A 14,229-nucleotide genomic window follows, 5' to 3' on the forward strand; every position below is an offset into this window, starting at 1 on the left:
TTTCTTGTAGAAAGAAAAGGTATTTCATGATAACCCATGACCAGTGGAGATGCTATTAGGGAAAGATAAAATAGTCTTGACAAAGATCAAGAAAGCTAAAGGGGGCAGAATTGTTTTGATTAAAACTTTCATTTTTAATTATTTACAATAAAAACACTTTGTCCTTATTTTTTACTTCTAGACAAACAGTTACTTTCATAATCCTGGATCAGTGCTTTTGGGGATAGCTGGGGTGATTTAGTTTCCTGTTCATAGTACAGCGCAAACACATAGGTGATCAACATTTATGTGTGGACTGATTTCTCTTCTGAGTCAATAGCATGAGTACAGCTCACCTTGTGTCAAATAAAAGACCCTTTGTAGGATTAATCACAGACATAGTTACTTGTTGAAGGTCATCTTTGTGAACATTATAATTTTCTCTAGCCATTTGTCAAGTTACAGATGGCTTTTCCCCTGATTTCACAGTGTGGATTTTGTACTAGGATCTTTCTTTCAAGTTTACTCCAGTAGCTTCAGGAACTATCTGTGGTTTGTGAATCCAAGAGGACCTAAACTGGAAAAGTTGGTCGTTCTAGTTAGGTCAGTACTTGAAGATGTGAAATTGATGGTCACATAAGCTTGGTGTGGAAGTAAAGAAAGTTTGTTAAGGTATGATTCAACTTTGTTCTTTTTGTTTTATGAACAATTAGAAATCTGAAAATTGGGCTTTGTTATAGAAGTGATAGTTGAATAACAAGAAATGATAAAAAGACTGTAACACTGAAAGAGTTTAACTCATCACTAACCAAGTTCATTTCTCTGTGCAGGTATAATTTGGTATCCTGAGTGTCTGTCTTAGCAAGAAGGAAGTGGAAAATACTCTTGAAAAGAAAACTAAGACAATAAGGAAGCCAGAACTTACTTTTACATGGTGATTTGCTCACTTAACAGTATGGACACTTTTCCCACCGCATTTCCTCCTGGTGGAGACAGTGGGCTGACATATTCTCAGTCCGAGGTGCAAAAAATGTTAATTGATGAAAGGTTACGATGTGAACATCATAAAACTAACTATCAGACTCTTAAAGCCGAACACACAAGGTAAATTGCTTAAATTTGGAGGTGAGGGGCCTTATTAAATATTTTTTTGTCTGAATTTGTTCTGGAACATACAGTATATTTTTGTTAGTTTGCAGTATATAGTTTTAAAACTTTTTAATAGTAAAATTTTCACTTTAAAATTAGTTAATTCAAAACTAACCATGATCTCAAGTGTTTTTTGAGTTGATGAAAGTCTTGCTTTGAAAGTAGCAAGACCTAGAAAATTAAATGTATCTAGGTGGCTCAGTGTGTTTTTCCCCCTCAAGTAAAATTGTATTTATTTTGAAAGAGAGAGGGTGGGGGGAGGGCAGAGAGAGGGAAGAGAGAATCCCAAGCAGGCTCCACAGTTAGTGCAGAGCATGACACGAAGTTCATACCCATGAACCGTGAGATCATACCCTGAGCTGAAATCAAGAGTCAGATGCTTAACCAACTGAGTCACCAGGCGCCCCTTAAGTAAAATATTTATAAACTACAGTGTTAATAATTAAGTGAAACTCTATAAAGAAAAGATGTTTGTGAATTTAACGGAATAAGGTCTTGTTCTGTAGTGTTGGTTGATTTTACATAAAGTAAGGTCATTAGAAAGTAAAGGATATCCTTAAAATTGAGTTTTGTTTTTTTTTTTTTTAAATCAGGTTGCAAGATGAGTACATAAAGTCACAAAATGAACTCAAGCGCCTATTAAATGAAAAGCAAACTCACCAGGAAAAATTTCAGCTGCTGCTTGAAGAGCTACGAGGGGAATTAGTAGAGAAAACTAAAGACTTAGAAGAAATGAAACTGCAGGTAAGAAGACATATTTCAGTGAGTACTATTGGGAAGAAATTTCCTCTGCACCTCAAAGTATTTCTAAGCTGGACTCAGAATCCAATGGATATGAGACAAATTAACAAAAGAAAATCAAATTTAGTTTGGTAAGTATTCAGAATCCACACACACAGAATTCCAGAGGCAGGCAACAGGATGCTTATGTGACATCCTGAGCTAGGGAGACCCATCAAGTCTGGGGATACAGGGGAAAGAAGATCATTATCAGGATGGTGAGAGGAGATGTTTGGAAGACAAAGGTTGCCCTGTTAAGTAGTCAAATTTATTAACAGAGGAACCTCTGTTAATAGCTCTCCTCTTCGTATAGGTTCTCCTTTCCAATTAAATTTAGGCAGTTGAGGGAGAAGTAAAGAGCTTTTCCTGAATCTCTGTGGGGTTTTGATTACTTTGAAGTCAAAATAATCTTCATGCCAACTGGCCCATCTTGGGGAAGCCTGCCCTCTGTGCCTATGGTACAAAAGTAGTCAGATACTGGTAAATTTGGTGAGTTCTGCCTGTATTCTTAATGAGTATTTTGCTATATTTCCAGGTGGTATAATTTAATATTCTTTCATATATTCTAGAATGTTAGCTACCACATAGGGTTTAACCATGAAGCTGTTATTTTATGCAAATTTGTATTAAATTATCTGTTCTGATTTAGGTATTGTGCTATTCAGAATAATTAGGGGAAAGACTGGTTTGAATTGATAAATATTCAGAGTTAAAGAGTATTTTTTAAAGTTTTACTAATTTTCCTTTAAGTATAATGACTGAAACTGAGCTGATAGGTTTTTTTAAGGTTTTATTTTTTATTAAAAATTATTTTTATTATTAAGGTATAGTTCACAAGACTGATAGTTATTTTTAAGGGGCCACTTAAAAGGCTATGAAAACAATATGGGCACATAATTTATGTGTGTAATGGAAGGTAAATGGTGTTTCTAAAGCAAAAAATAGTTGATACTGAAGTAGTGATTATAGTTTCATTTCTCATTTGCCTAGAAAATAGACCAGAGCCAAACTTAACTATAGCACCAGTCAAACTTACCATAAATTTCAAATTAGTAGATATTAGCAGTGATAATTCTCCTGTATTCATTTAATCTCTAAGTGACACCAACTGTGTATTTCTGCTTATCAAGTGCTTGGCACAAATAATAAGGTATTTTTAATACTGGAATTGTAAGTTGATAGAGTAAAAAGCTACCTTTCATCTAGTAAGTATGGCGTTATCACCCAATTCATGGATTTCTTTGACAGCAGTGTTAAAAGTTGGTCATTCAGTGTCTTGAAATCTTCCGTTGTTGGAAACACCACCATTAAGCTTGGGTTGGAGCCTCTCCTGTGCTGTTTCATTCCTAGGTATATTTGGGACATTTAAACAAATAAAAACCTCAGAAATAGGAGTTGAGTTGGGAAATGTAATTCAAGCCTATAGAACTGGTGGATTAATTTGTTCTGCAATAGTCAGAGACCTACGTAAATGAGAATCCGTGAGCACTGAACCCAAGGAATTCAAAGTATTCTTTAGGCATTGTAGATATAATTACTCTGTTTCTTCAGAGTAACTTCTAGACATGCTATTTGTACCAAGTGCATACAAACAATAAGCTTAAGAAGACTGGAGTGTTTACATTAGTATCGGATAAAATAGACTTCTAGACAAAAAGAGTGTCACTTAAGATAAAAAGGTCATTTTTATAACCAAAAATGGGTCAGTTCACCAATGAGATGATGGCCTTCAACAAACAGTGGTTTTTATGCCTTCGTTTTGTCATGTAAAGAGGGTAAAAGTTGTTAACTAACAGGTTGTTGTGAAGACTAATAACATGTAGATTTTTAGTACAATGTCTGACAGAATAGATAGATACTCATAAATGATGGCTATTTTTACTCTATTTGAATGCAGCCTCCGTAGGGCAGGAGCTTTTTTCAGTGTGTCTCCAGTGCTCAAGTATATTTATATTTGTACTTATATATTTCATAGTAGCAAATATTTGTCAAATGAATGACATGAGTAAATAGAACAAATGAATGAATTGGAAATGTTCTGTTCGTATATAATACAATGTTCTTCTCTCATATGTACCTAAAGCTTAAGCATCTTAGATAATTCTCTCATTTTTTCCTGTCTGTCATGAGTTAAATTGTGTCTGCCAAAAAGGTATGTTGAATTTCTAATGCTCGGTACCTCAGAATGTGACCTTGTTTGAAAATAGAGTCTTTGCAGATGTAATTAGTTAAGATGAGGTCATACTGAAGGATGATGGGTCCTTAATCCAGTATGACTGGTGTCTTTAGAAGAAGTGGAGAACAGACACAAAGACAGTAACATGGGTGAGGGCAGCGGGGGAGGTGGGGAGAATAATCCTATAGTGACAGAAGCAGAGATCCAAGTGCTGCAACTGCCAAGGAATGGCCAGGATCACCAGCACTCCGCCAGGAGCTAGAGTGATGCAAAGAAGGATCCTTCCCTACAGTTTTCAGAGGGAGTGTGGCCTTGCTGGCACCTTGATTTTGGACTTCTAGCCTGTGAGACAATAAATTTCTGTTGTTTTAAGATACCTAGTTTGTGGTATTTTGTTATGGTAGCTCTAGGAAACTAACACACTATCCAAAGCAGAATTCCTTTTTAGAACATTTGTGACACAGGGATTTTTATTCTCTGCTTCATTGCTTTCAGTGCAAGAGAACCCAGTGAATGTTTAAAGTGATCCAGTTCCATTTATGGATTGGAGTGTGTTAAATATTTTCCCGCTCATGTTGAAATGAAATCATCCTCCCTGTGGTCTCTCTGTTGGTTCTTGTGCTATTCCTTGGATCTACACAAAATAACTTAGGACATTTCTCCATGTGATAACTTCCCAGATGTTCATTGGCAAATATAATTTATCTGGTAAAGTTTCTGCTTTTCAAGATAAACATAACTGGTTTCTATATGATATGTATCTGGCAAAAATAAACTAAAGAAAGATCTCTCTATATATTTATATACACATGTTGAAGCAATGTAGCTGTTTGCTTTATGGATGTTTGCAATTTGTACAAATTGTGGGTTGAATAAAGTCAATTCAACAAAGTAGAATCAGCAAGAAATATTTTAATAAATGTTTATGAAAGGTGATTTTCAGAATAAACATGTATTATCTTGTCTACCTGCAGAATGCCTTTTCTGAGTTAAGATTTAATACCCCTTTGGCTTTTATAGAAAAGTGATAGAAAAGACAGTCAGAATATTTCTGTCTCATTGGTGTAGTTGTAGTGAATGGGAATAGTAATAGTGTCGGACTTTTAGGATGATTGTAAAGATGAAATGAGACAATGCATAGGAAGTGTTGGTACAGTGCTTTGATATAATAAGTAGTTAGAACATGTTAGCTATTGTTATTGTTATGTACCATGTTAGCCAAACCTTTTTTTTTTAATATGAGTTATTTGATATATTTTCTGATACAAATTTTAAAAGTCACTTTACCAGAAACGTATGTGCTTTCTTTATGCTGCCAGGCAATTGAAACTTTATAAGCCAGTTTTTTCCCATTTTATTTGGCTGCTAGGAAGCTCAGCAAAATTCATTATTCAGTTTGTCATTAACTTGTTAAGAACCTCTGGCACAGCAGTATTTGCCTTCTTAAGTTAAAGCATTCTTTGGAAAATAATTGGTCTGTTTTTTATCAACATAACAAGTGTTGGTATAATACAGATTTAATATAGGTAATGACACATTTTTGTTAAATTTCTTTTGAGACAAGTGGTGGCAGTATTCCATTAGAAGTCTAAGACACAGCATACTTTCCTCCTAAAATAACATGGGGAAAACTCTCTAACTCTATGTGTGTTTTCGTGGGGGGAGGGAGGAGGATAGATTTTTTTTTTTTTTTTTTTTTTTTTTTAGTGTGTGTGCTTGTTTTTTAGAAGATTCTTAAGAGATAAAAAAAAATCTTACAGAGACTTTTATCAGAGAGCTTATAGATCATAAGACTCTTTTGTAGTTACCAACTTCGGTGTTCTTTTCTCTTTTGTGTAGATCCATATTTCCATTTGTATTATTTTTCTACTTTCTTAAAGATTTTCTTTAACGTTTCTTATAGTACAGATCTATTGGTGAGAATTTTTTTCAGCTCTTATATATCAAAAAATAATTGATTTTAAAGGTATTTTTGCTGAGTATTGATTTCTAGGTTGACTGTCTCCCTAGTACTTTAAAGGTATTGCTCTCTCTTTTCGCAGATATTTTTTCACATAAGAAATTTGCTGTCATTCTTATCTTTGTTCTGTGTATGCAGTGAGTCTTTTTTTTCTTGGCTGCTCTTAAGATTTTCTCTTTATTGCTGAATTTATTTTTTTAAGTAGGCTCCACACCCAATGTGGGGCTTGAAGCACGACTCTGATTTTAAGAGTTGCATGCTCTACTGACTGAGCCAGCCAGGCCCTCCTCTTTATTGCTGATATTGAGCAATTTGATTGACCTGCCTTGTACTTCATCTTTCTGGTACTTAGGATTTATTGAGCTTCTTTGGTCTATGGGCTTACAGTTTTTATCACATATAGAAAATTGTTGTACTTTACTTCAGAAAAAAGTTTTTTCTGCCTTCTTTGATCTTCTTGGTGATCCCATTATTAGGCTACTTAAAGTTCTACCATAGTTCACTCTCAGTTCATTTATTTTCAATCTTTTTTGTCTCCTTGTTGCATTTTGGATAGATTCTGTTGTCATGTCTTCAAGTTCACTGATCTGTTTTCTTCTGCAGTGTCTAAGCAGCCATTAATCCCGTATGGTGTATTTTCATTTCAGAAATTGTAGTTTTTAATCTGAAGTCCAATTTTGATCTTTTTCATACCTTCCTTATATCTACTTAACATGTTCAATATTTTCTCTTTGAACATATGGAATTCAATTATAATAACTTTTAATGTCTTTGCTAATTCTCAAATCTGTATCACTTCTGAGTTAGTTTTGGTTGGTTGATTTTCTTGTTTATTGTGGGTAATATTTTCCTGCTTCTTTGCATGTCTGATAAATTTTTTTGGATGCTAGACATTGTTAATTTTATTTTGAATACTAGATGGCTTTGTGTTCTGGTAAATATTCTTGAGCTTTGTTCTGGGACAAACTCTGGGACAAAAACTGTTCTGGGACAGTTACTTGGAAGCAGTTTCATCTTTCTGAGTCTTGCTTTTAAGATTGGTTGAGAGCAGGTTAATGTTTAGCGCTCCTTGTTTGTCAATACTGAGAACCTTCTCAGTACTCATTTCTCAGTGGAATGAAGTTTTTCAGCCTGACTTTTGGGAAAAACAACTATTCATACCTCTGTGTGAGTTCAGATTACTTATCCATCTAATTCTTTCAGATTGTTCTTTTCCTGGCCCTAATTAAATATTTTCTTTACATGCATGTGCTGATTGGGGTACTCTACTGAATGAGTCAACAGGGACCTTTTGCAGGTCTTCATAATTTTGTGTGCCACCCTCTTTTCTGGTACCCTGTCTTGTGACTCTTGCCACACTGCTCCTTCTGGATTCTCAGTTCCATTTGCTTAGGTCAGAGAGTCTATCAGACATCGCCTGGGTATCTCTTCCTGTGGCTGGCAGCATTCTCAAAGCTTACTTTCTTTGTTGTTTGTCTCTCAGAGATCTCTGTTGCTTTATTAGGCCCATTGTCTTGACAACGGATTTTTGTCGCTTCTTTTATTCTAGCAGGAGAATAAATCTGATTTCTTTTATGCCATCTGTTGGAAGTGGAAGCACTTTTATTTCTAATTAACCTTTAATTACAGAAGTCTCAAACAAGCCCTGAGGTAGAGAGGGTGGTTGTATTGCATCCTCACATACCCATCACCCACCATCAATAATTTCAATAATTACCATCTCTCAACCAGTCTTGTTTTATCTTCTGACATCCCTGCTCTGTCCTTGAACCACTCTGGATGATTTTGACACAAATCATATTATCTCAACTCAAAATATTTTAGTATGTATCTTTATTACATCCCAAGGCAATCTCTCCTTTAAAAGCATAGTCATAATGCCATTATCATACCTAAAAGTACTTATTCCTTAATATCTTATTTATGTTGCATCTTTGTTGACATTTCCCTCATTTTCCCACAGTTTTGCTTGCTTAAAGTTGGTTTTTTTGAAACAGGAATCAAATAAGGCTTATCTATTATTACTCTGTTCCTTTTAATTACCACCTCTTCTCAGTTTGGACTCCTGATGCTATTACCCAGACTCTTGACATCATAAACCAGATTGTAACAAGAGCTTTCTATCTGGTTTCCCAACTCCATTCACTGAAATTGTTTTCCCCCCATAGTCACCAGTTTTCTCCTGCCAAAGGTTTTGATCCATTTTGCTTCTTCCTAAAATGTAGATCTGGTGATGCCATTCTTAAGCTTGAATACCTTCAGTGAATAACCAAGGCACAGAGACATATGTATAGCATGCCTTTCTTGATGTAAAAATTAAAAGTTGTGTGTGTGTATATATTTGTATATTATTTCAAGAAGAATACATAAAAATTAGCAATGATAGCTTCTTTTTTTTTTTTTTTTAATGTTTATTTACTTTTGAGACAGAGAGAGACAGAGCATGAACGGGGGAGGAGCAGAGAGAGAGAGGGAGACACAGAATCTGAAGCAGGCTCCAGGCTCTGAGCTGTCAGCCCAGAGTCTGACGCGGGGCTCGAACTCACGGAGCATGAGACTGTGACCTGGGCTGAAGTTGGACACTTAACCGGCTGAGCCACCCAGGTGCCCCTAGCAATGATAGCTTCTTAAGAGGGAAACTGGATGACTGAAGTAAAAAAGACTTAGGTTTTTAATATTTTTTGTTTCAATTACTTTATTTATGTAGTTATATTCATTTTAAGTAAAAAACATTTTTTTTTTTAAAAAGTACTACTGAATACTGAGTAAATTATAAGAGTGTAAACCTCATACCTAGGAATTTTCTACTCTGTACCCTTCCCTTTTGTTCCTAGCCAGGGTGCAGTTCTGCTAGGTGGCATTTGGAAATGTTTCAACATGGCCTTGATCATCATAGTATCTAGAGAGTATTAATGCACAGGGATCCAGGATTCTAAATTGTCTATGGTGCTTAGTGTGGTTCAATTCAAAATGCCTTTAGCTTAACTTTGAGGATCATTTTCCTCCCCAAGGAATTTAAAATGTTAACCATTCTTAGTTTTTGTGTTCTATTGAAGCTTTAGTTTTCCTATTCCTTTGATGTGCCACTATTTCTATACATAAAAATCTTCTCTTTTTACCTGTTTGATGAGCTTATATTGGTTATTTTTGTAATTATTTGTATGCATAAGTTATTTTTCATATGAGAGTTTGAACTTCTTACAGAGTTAGAAATGTTTCCTGTGAGTTTTTGTGATCTTTAGAAAGTTAGGCTCTGTGTATACTTCAGTTTCTGTAAAAAAAAGGATGATAATATAGCTACATTGAGGATCATTGCAAGGTTTAAATAAATTGGTAAATGCATGTAAGGTATTTAGAACAGCATGTTATGTAGATTATATAATATATTGCAGAATGCTATGTATAGTAAGTATTCTGGAAAGTTTCTGGGCTGTGTGGAGTATTGATGAATAAATGAATGAATTAAACTGAGTATTATTCTTCATTTTCAGAGATTAATGTAAATATAAACTAGGTTTTTGTCTTATAACCAGTATTCGTTCATTCTTTCAAGAAATAATAATTGAGTGATCCTATGTGCCAGGCAGTAGTGTGTGGTGTTGGAAATACACCATGGTGAATAGGGATTGTGTTTGCCCTTACAGAGCTTACTTAAATACGTAATTACTTACTAAAATCTGAGTTCTATCAGAGAGCTATAATAGGGAGGAACCTTGTTTTGGTGGCCAGAGTAAAAATCAGCCTTTTCTGATTGAAAATAAGAAGTCTGAAGATAAAAATTAAAAATAAAAATTAAAAAAAAAAAAATCTGAAGAGGGGCATCTAGGTGGCTCAGTTGGTTAAGTGTCCAACATTGGCTCAGGTCATGATCTCCTGGTTTGTGGGTTCGAGCCCTGTGCTGACAGCTCAGAGCCTGGAACCTGCTTTGGATTCTGTGTCTCCCTCTCTCTCTGTCCCTCCCCCACTCACTCTGTCTCTCAAAAAGAAATAAACTTAAAAAAAAAAAAAGTCTTAAGAATTCTCTGTGATATACCAAATTATTACACCTTTATTTTAATTGCTTTAGAAAATAGTTAGCTGTTGTATCATGCATGGTAACCTAGGCTGCCAACATAGTTATTCTCAACAGTCATAGTAATAATAGGGAGTATCTTTACCTCATGTTAATGGGATTTTTGACATCTCTGAGGCCCTGAAATTGTGATCTTAAAGTATTGTTTCAAATAATGGTTCTATTTATGTAGTGATTACTGTAAAGTTAAGTATATTGCATAATTTCTATGAATTGAATTTTATTGTTTTATTTAGGTGTTGAAACTTGGTGAATTCTTGATTTTAATATTTGTGATTTCATATTTAGAATTGTTTTATATTTCTCTACATATTAGGTGTTAACTCCACAAAAGTTGGAACTGTTACGAGCCCAGATACAACAAGAATTAGAAACTCCAATGAGGGAACGTTTTAGGAATCTGGATGAAGTAAGTAATTTATATGGAAGGAACTGTGCATTTGTCTTTATGTGACTGATTAAAACCATTATCCCTCTTCTTAGAAGCCTTGCAGTAGCACCTCTTCTAACTTAAGAATCCTTACTTTTAGGGCTGCACAAGATGAGGTCCCATAATCTGTCCGACTTCCTTTCCTCCATCCACTTTGGCTTCTTTGATGTTTCTTTGGCACTCCAGAAATGGAACAAATCAAGAATCTTTGTGTTAGCTCTTACTTGTGACATGAACAGTGTCCTTCCAGATATCTCTTGGCCAACTTCCTCCTCTCTTTTAAGTCTTTATTGAAATGTCACTTTCTCAATGAGGCCAACTTTGACTAGTATTTCCATTTAATTTTCTTCCTGCCTTTCCCATCACTTCTTAGACCTTTGGATCCCCATTTACCCTGCTCTACTTTTTATTTTTCTCTAGTACTAATCATGTTCTCATATGATGTATAATATTTATATTTTCTATATTACCATCTCTAGAATGTAAGTTGCATGAGAGAAGGAACCTTTATCTGTTTGGTTCATTGTATATTCCAAGTTCCTAGAATGGTTCCTGGCATACAGTAGGTGCTCAATTAATATTTGTGGAATGAAAGAGTATATTTCATGCAACCTCATAAAAATAAAAATTTGTTACAGTTTTCCTTTAGATTGAAAGGTTTCCTTCCTTTTATGAGATATTGGTATAATATGACTAAATGTTTAATCAATGGAATAGGAAAAGATGACGTATATTAAGTACTATGCTTGACAACTTATATATGCAACCTTATTTAACAAATAGACCAGGACTTCTACATAACAAATGAATATTGTCCCCTTCCAGATGAATCTGTTTGGAAAGCTGTAGTTTAGTGATGCTGCATTGCACAGAAACAGTTGTAGAATCCACTTTTATAAGTGGCTTATTGGCCTGATAAAGTTGTCTTTTGAATATCCTCCTGGTGGATAACCAAAGCATTACGGTTGAGAGGAGACTTATTTTTGGGATGTAAACAAAGCCACTTAGACTTAAAATAGGCAATCAAGTTAAGTAAAACCTTAAAAAAAAGTATGTTTCTAATAAAATCATGAAACCCATTTTCTTGGCTTGTAAACTGGCTTAGAGAAATCTTTCAACTAAAGACTTACAGTGATCTGAGTATTTTAGGAGGCATTCTTATTACTTAATTACCTGATGAATGTTGAAATAGTATCTCCTTCGTCTTCTCTATTGCCTGAGTTGTTACTGGATTTAGAATACTGGCAACTTTGGTAGTGTTAGTAAGCAGAATTGGAAGCATACCAGAGAGTTGCATGTATTCCTGGTTAGAAAGGTTGGTACTACATATATTCTTTAGACTGGTGTGTTGAACTATCATTGTAATATTATATATAACACATATTGTATCTATATATAATTTATTATTGTTATTTTTTAGGCATGAGTGAGCATATGTGTATGAGCTGGGAGGGATAAAAGGGAAGAGAACCTTAAGCAGGCCTACGCCCAGTGTGGGTCCCTCCAAGGGGCTTGATCTCACAACCTGAGATCATGACTTGAGCCAAAATCAAGAGTCAGATCTTTAACCAACTGAGCCACCCAGGCGCTCCTATCATTGTACTATTTGATTGAACCTTAAGTTATTGTACTAAATATTCAAATAATCTTTTATCTACTTTGAATTCATCCTGTCTGGCTTTCAGGAGGCTATTTTCTATTTTACTGTAGAGTTAATTTTTAAAAATTAATTATGTTTTGAAAGGTGTACTACATTCTTAAATATTAGTTTTTTAAGCCCAGAGGTCAAAAGTGTTGATGTGCTATTCATTTTTATTATTATGAGAATCAGTGAGGAAATAAGGTTAATTGAATGATAATTTGCTTTATTGGCACTTTCTTAAGAATGTACTGATTCTGTATATAGGATTCTTGTCATAAAATTTTTTTTCAGGGTTTATTTATACTTATGTTAAGCTTATTTTTTACTTTTTAGAATGGCTTTCAATATAATGCACTTTAAAATTATATTTGCAAAAGCGATTTTTGGAGTAAGTACAAATTTCATTTATAAACTTGTCTGTCATAAATTGCAATCTTTTAATTTAGGAAGTGGAAAAGTATAGAACAGAATATAATAAACTCCGCTATGAACATACATTTCTTAAATCAGAATTTGAACACCAGAAAGAAGAATTTGCACGTCTTCTACAAGAAGAAAAAATAAAATGTGAATCAGAGGTGAGTGACTATTACTAGTTTAAGTCATTATTATCCTTCTAGACAGTAAAATTTTGTTTTTTGTAAATCCAAGTTAGAGTTGATTGCATAATTAAGTTTCATTAATTAATGGTGAAGTATTTGGCATGATTTTCATCTGCTCTGTAGTAACAGTTTTGTGTGTGTGAACATTCTTTTTGGCTATTAGATTTTCCTCTTTTTTTTCCTCTATTTTGCCCCAGTCAATGCACATAGACAGTCCCTTTTCTCCCATAGCCACAGAGACAGACTTCTTTTAACAAATATAGTTTGTTTATATCATTTTTTATGTGTCACTGTCCCCCTCTACTTTTTGGGACCAAACCATATCCAGGAGAGTCCCAACTATCAGCCCATGTACCTTGTTTCTACTGAGAGAAATAAGGGATTTATACTTTATGGTGTGCCCATCACATTCAAGAAGTGAAATTTGTTCTTTCTGACATCTTCAACTGCGGAATTTTCTTTCTGCTGCCTACAGCATGTTCCCCTACTCTATCTCTATTGTTTGGGCAGCCTTTCTACTAATTTTGTGTTTTGTCTCCTAATTTTGCCAAAAACGAGATAATGTGTTTATCATTCTTTATGTAGTTTTTACATGATTTTTTTCAGGATGGAAAGAAATACCAATTTTGTCCTGCTATATTCAAATAAGATAATGCTGGTTGAATTTGTTAAAAAAAAAAAGCTTGGTATCTGCAATTATGTGAAACATTCTGTGTACAAACACATCTGCATTATGTATTTATTTTGTTGTCTTTATTTGGAATTAAGAATTAGAATATACTCACCTTCCTTAACCAATTTCTAACTGGATCAAACTGATCTATTTTTAATCACTGAGCATACTGTTCCATGATTGTTTGATGTGTAAGAAGCTCTATGAACATTGGATCGTTTGAGTCCACTGATGATACAGTACTAGAAAACTATAAATACTTATATAATAGCCTTTTTTATTAAAAAATTCTTTACAACTTTAAGTGCTTTGTTCACATATAATCTTGCTTTTGTTATAATAGTGAGATAGGACAGGACTGTATTATTTTATCCATTTAAAGTGAGGACACTTGAGGGGTGCCTGGCTGGCCTAGTCAGTAGAGCATGCGACTAAATAATAAAATCCAAAATAATAAATCTGAAATCTAAAATAAGAAAATCTAAAAAAAAAAAAAAAAAAAAAAGACACTTGAAGCACAAGATAAGCAACTTGAGCAAAGTCTCATAGAAGGTCAACAGCCAAGTTTACAGTAGAGCTCAGGCACCCCAACTATCAGCCCAAAGTTTTTAAAGTTTGAAATTACCAATGATTTGAAGTTGACAAACCAATTAGGAGCCATCCACCAACTAATTTTGTCAAGAGATCTGTCAATCTATACTCCTTATGATGATGAAAGGTTTTGCATCTGTAATTTTGACAGACCTAAAGGAATTACATTTAAAAA

At 34.3% G+C, this 14,229-nt stretch overlaps 1 protein-coding gene across 5 annotated transcripts in view; it reads left to right on the forward strand.

Annotated features, from left to right (window-relative positions):
* CEP83 (centrosomal protein 83) overlaps positions 1 to 14,229 on the forward strand; it is a 123,596-nt gene that overhangs the window by 36,140 nt on the left and 73,227 nt on the right. For 4 of the 5 annotated variants that reach the window (XM_040491225.1, XM_040491224.1, XM_040491223.1 and 1 more), the window contains 4 exons: positions 810 to 1,083; positions 1,722 to 1,872; positions 10,433 to 10,525; positions 12,635 to 12,766. In XM_040491225.1, the coding sequence (XP_040347159.1) occupies positions 911 to 1,083; positions 1,722 to 1,872; positions 10,433 to 10,525; positions 12,635 to 12,766 (549 nt within the window). In that variant the 5' untranslated portion in view covers positions 810 to 910. Of the gene's footprint in view, positions 1 to 809; positions 1,105 to 1,721; positions 1,873 to 10,432; positions 10,526 to 12,634; positions 12,767 to 14,229 lie in introns of those variants that run through there. The other variant, XM_040491226.1, reaches the window with a different exon arrangement.

The sequence above is a fragment of the Herpailurus yagouaroundi genome, unplaced genomic scaffold (assembly GCF_014898765.1).
Source record: "Herpailurus yagouaroundi ecotype Mexico unplaced genomic scaffold, PumYag 182, whole genome shotgun sequence".
Classification (NCBI taxonomy): domain Eukaryota; kingdom Metazoa; phylum Chordata; class Mammalia; order Carnivora; family Felidae; genus Herpailurus; species Herpailurus yagouaroundi.